Genomic DNA, 3,624 nt, shown 5'->3' with positions numbered 1-3,624 from the left:
CCTGATTAGTGCCATTGGACCTCATGTTCATGACAGGACACTTCTGTCCTTATGTTGCTAGGTCCTCTGCCAAAGTCTGCAGTTGTTGATTTGAGAATACTTAACTAAGTTTCATAAGCATGGTGGAGAATTGGTCCCAGGTTGGTGATTGAATTGTCTAGGAATACTTCAGGCAATAGGACCTTCCCAGTGTTTTCCCACTAACTTTACTCCTTAGTGGGAAGTAGGTAAGGAAACCAAATTGATTTTTGTGGTTGCTTTTAGGTTGAGAAACATGACAGGCGTTTCTTTTACTAGCAGCAGTTTTTAAAGTCAGTGACAAAAATTGCTGCTGGTAAAGCAGGGTTTGTGTGATGGGAGACCATCATGTGGGAAAAAACTAAGATTCTGAATGTGTTTTAGCCTGACTACAAAAGTATATGAAGCTGTGGTGTGTGGTTATCTGAGTTATTTTGTTTAAAGCGTTAAATTTTGCTCTACTCCTTGTCATGCAAATGCCTGAAGTGCATAGCTAATGGCGCGGAGGCTGTTAATTATGTGGCTGCTTCAGTCCTGCTTGGTGCCTGGATCTGCGAGTCCTAATTCAGAAATCCCACAGCTGGGCAGTGGAAAAGCAGCTCTATGAGCACTAACACCTCCGTGGGTGTGGGTTCAGAAAAGATCCCTGTGAAGGGGCTCCGTCCCTTGAGATGGGCACTGGGGATGTTCAGCTGATCCCGATGTGGCTGCCTTGTCCTCTTCTTTGCTTGCCAATGTCTGGATTTGTCCCTCCCCCAGCCCCTTTGTGGGCTCTCATGTTGTGCTGCTGATACAATAAGCTTCCAAGTCAAACACATTGGTTTTTTTTTAAAGTAATCTCTTCCAAAATAAAAAGTGCAAATTGAAATTACAATCAACATCTTTTTGACAATACAGCAGATCATTAAATTTACAAATATAAAACTACAACTCAATATTTAGTCTTATTTAGAATTTGACATAAAATTAATCAGATAAAGTGCAAATAATAAAAAGATATAACTTTTTTTTAATATATAAACTTCCATCATGCATTTGCAAACACAACTGATAGTCAACAGCAAAATATTTACAGTTTGGCAGTCTGTGAGTTGTTGATAGAATGTTCTGGAGTTGCAGAAGCCAGCATTGCTTTCTCACCGCTCAAGTTCTGCTTCCAGGATTTCTCCCCATGTGTCGACATCCATCGGATACATGCTTTTCTCTGGCAAGCTGTTTCGTGAAGGAATGTTGCTGTATTTCCCGCTCAGCCATTCTTGCTTCACTTTGCTTTTCCAGTAGTTCCTCAGTAATGTGATCTGATGGAAAAACAGACAGCTCAAATCTTGGAAATGAACTGATTTAAGTTCCACTCAGTACAAGTAAGTTTTGCATTGGAAGAGTAATGCTAGAAAAAGGATTTGGAACCTGTTTTTTGATATGCAGACACTAAGCCCAGGAAGGTGCACTGATGCCAAGAAGCAGACCTTTGTCCGCTTCCAGCTTTTCTAAGATGGGTGGAGAATTGCTTCTTGCCTCAGTTCTTTGAGGGTCAAGATGAAAACCCTAAACCAGGAATTCATCTTACTCCTTAGAAGAGGTGCCTTTCACATTCTCTTCCTATTTAGATTATTTGTGACCTTTAACTCTTGTTTGGGCTCTTAATGCAGGCTGGATGGATTCTTCTTTTCAGCCAGCCTTTCAGCACAAGACAACACTGACATGGTGTGTTGGCTTCTACTTCAAATCCCCTCCAGATAAAGTAGATAATCAGTGCAGGGAGTTCTGGAAACTCCTATGCAAGAGTAGCAAGATCTGTGCATTTGAAGGGCAACCACTACCTGCCCATGGGTTTCCTCATAGTCAAACAACTGCTGAAACTCCAGATTCCAGAAGCAAGTTTTACTGCTGCTGCTGCTTTCTTTTCAACCCTGCACTGCCACCCTGCTCTCAAACACATCAGCTAAAATGGGGTGGGGATCACCCTTTGGCTGGTCGAGAGTGGTGACTGTGAAACCAATCCTTTCCTGACCTATCTCAGCTTGCAGGCTGGACTTTGCAGTCATAGATCTCCTAACATGTTCAGCTCCTCACTCCTCAGAGCAGCTGTGACTGGGAGTGTGTGTGGGGAGAGTTTCAAAATAGCTTCTCAGAGCTTCTGCGTGTTCCCTCTTCTCCACCCCATTTTTTTTTCTTCTGAATGCATGTTGCTTTAGGCATATTGAGGCAGAGCTGCCCAAGATGAATTTCAGGGCAGTTATGCCTCACCAGCAGGACTGCTTCCACAAAATACAACCAGAGAGCACACACTGCCTAACATTGTCTTCTCCCCGCTGGCCCTGTCTACTGCAGTCTGCGCTTTCTTCCATGTCATAGCATCATAGAACAGTTTGGTTTGGAAGGGACCTTTAAATGCCCCTTTAAATGTCCAGTGCCCCTGTAATGAGCTGGCACATCTTCAACCAGACCAGGGCTATGCAGACTTTGATGTGAAGAACATAAGTGCTGAGGCTGCATGGGCCAGTGTGAGGACTAAATGGGGTGTGCTGGGCTGGCCAGATGTGGGCCTGGGTAGGAAACAGGCCAGGCTTGATTTCATCTGTGTATTTTACCAGATATCCAGCTGTTGGGATGCACTACTGAGCCATGCTGTGGTTACAGCCATTCTCCATTAGCCTGGGATAGATGAGATGTGCAGATGTCATTTCTTTATGTATTTTCCTCCTTGCTGCAAGACACTGAGGTGCTGGAGAGAGTTCAGAGGAGGGCAATGAAGCTGGTGAGGGGTCTGGAGGACAAGTGTGATGGGGAGCGGTTGAGGGACCTGGGGCTGTTCAGCCTGGAGAAAAGGAGGCTGAGGGGAGACCTTATCACTGTCTGCAACTACCTGAAAGGAGGTTGTAGCATGGAGGGGGTTGGTCTCTTCTCCAGAGTAGCAAGTGATAGGACAAGAGGAAATGGCCTCAAGTTGCACCAGGGGAGGTTTAGATTGGATATTACAAAAAATTTCTTCACAGAAAGGGTTGTGAAGCACTGGAACAGGCTGCCCAGGGAAGTGGTGGAGTCACCATCCCTGGAGGTGTTTAAAAGATGAGGTTCTTAGGGACATGGTTTAGTGCCAGAGTCAGGTTATGGTTGGACTCGATGATCTTGAGGGTCTCTTACAAAATGACTCTAGGACTCTGTTACCAACCCCGGACGCCCTGCCGCTGCTCACGTTAGTTTTACCTTCCAGGAGTAGCCGTTCCCGCGGTCGCAGTCGATCTCCCGCCGGCACACCGCCCGCACGCTCAGGCAGTGCCGCCTCCACAGCCGCTCGTTGCCCTCGATGACGCTGTGCCAGCCCTTGCACGTCACGGCCGCCCGGCACAAGCTCTCCACGTCCAGACCGCTGAAGATCCGCGCGGTGACCTCCGGGGGGAGCAGAGACACGAAGTCGGCGGGGCCGCCCCCTCTCCCCGTCCCCCTGTCCCGGCCGGCGGGGCGCAGGGCGGGTTTCCCGCCGGCCGAGCGCTCCCCGTCCATCCCCGCGTCACCGCGGCCCCGGGCGGGCTGGCCCAGCAGCGCCCGGGGCCGGTTCCCCGCCGGCCGGCATGTCCCCCGCTTCGGGCCGCTCTCGCTGATTGT

General features: G+C 48.3%; 1 protein-coding gene across 1 annotated transcript; it reads right to left on the bottom strand.

Moving 5' to 3' along the window:
* Positions 1–846: 846 nt before the first annotated feature.
* Positions 847–3,522, bottom strand: FBXO48 (F-box protein 48; the record flags this gene model as incomplete). Its single annotated transcript, XM_082048585.1, has 2 exons — positions 847–1,316; positions 3,226–3,522. 2 exons carry the CDS (start codon positions 3,520–3,522, stop codon positions 1,155–1,157), a joined length of 459 nt encoding a protein of 152 aa, XP_081904711.1. The 3' UTR covers positions 847–1,154.
* Between the last annotated feature and the right edge of the window lie 102 nt (positions 3,523–3,624).

The sequence above is a fragment of the Streptopelia decaocto genome (genome assembly GCF_964273445.1).
Source record: "Streptopelia decaocto genome assembly, chromosome: 3".
Classification (NCBI taxonomy): domain Eukaryota; kingdom Metazoa; phylum Chordata; class Aves; order Columbiformes; family Columbidae; genus Streptopelia; species Streptopelia decaocto.
This window is presented reverse-complemented; position numbering and strand designations above follow the sequence as displayed.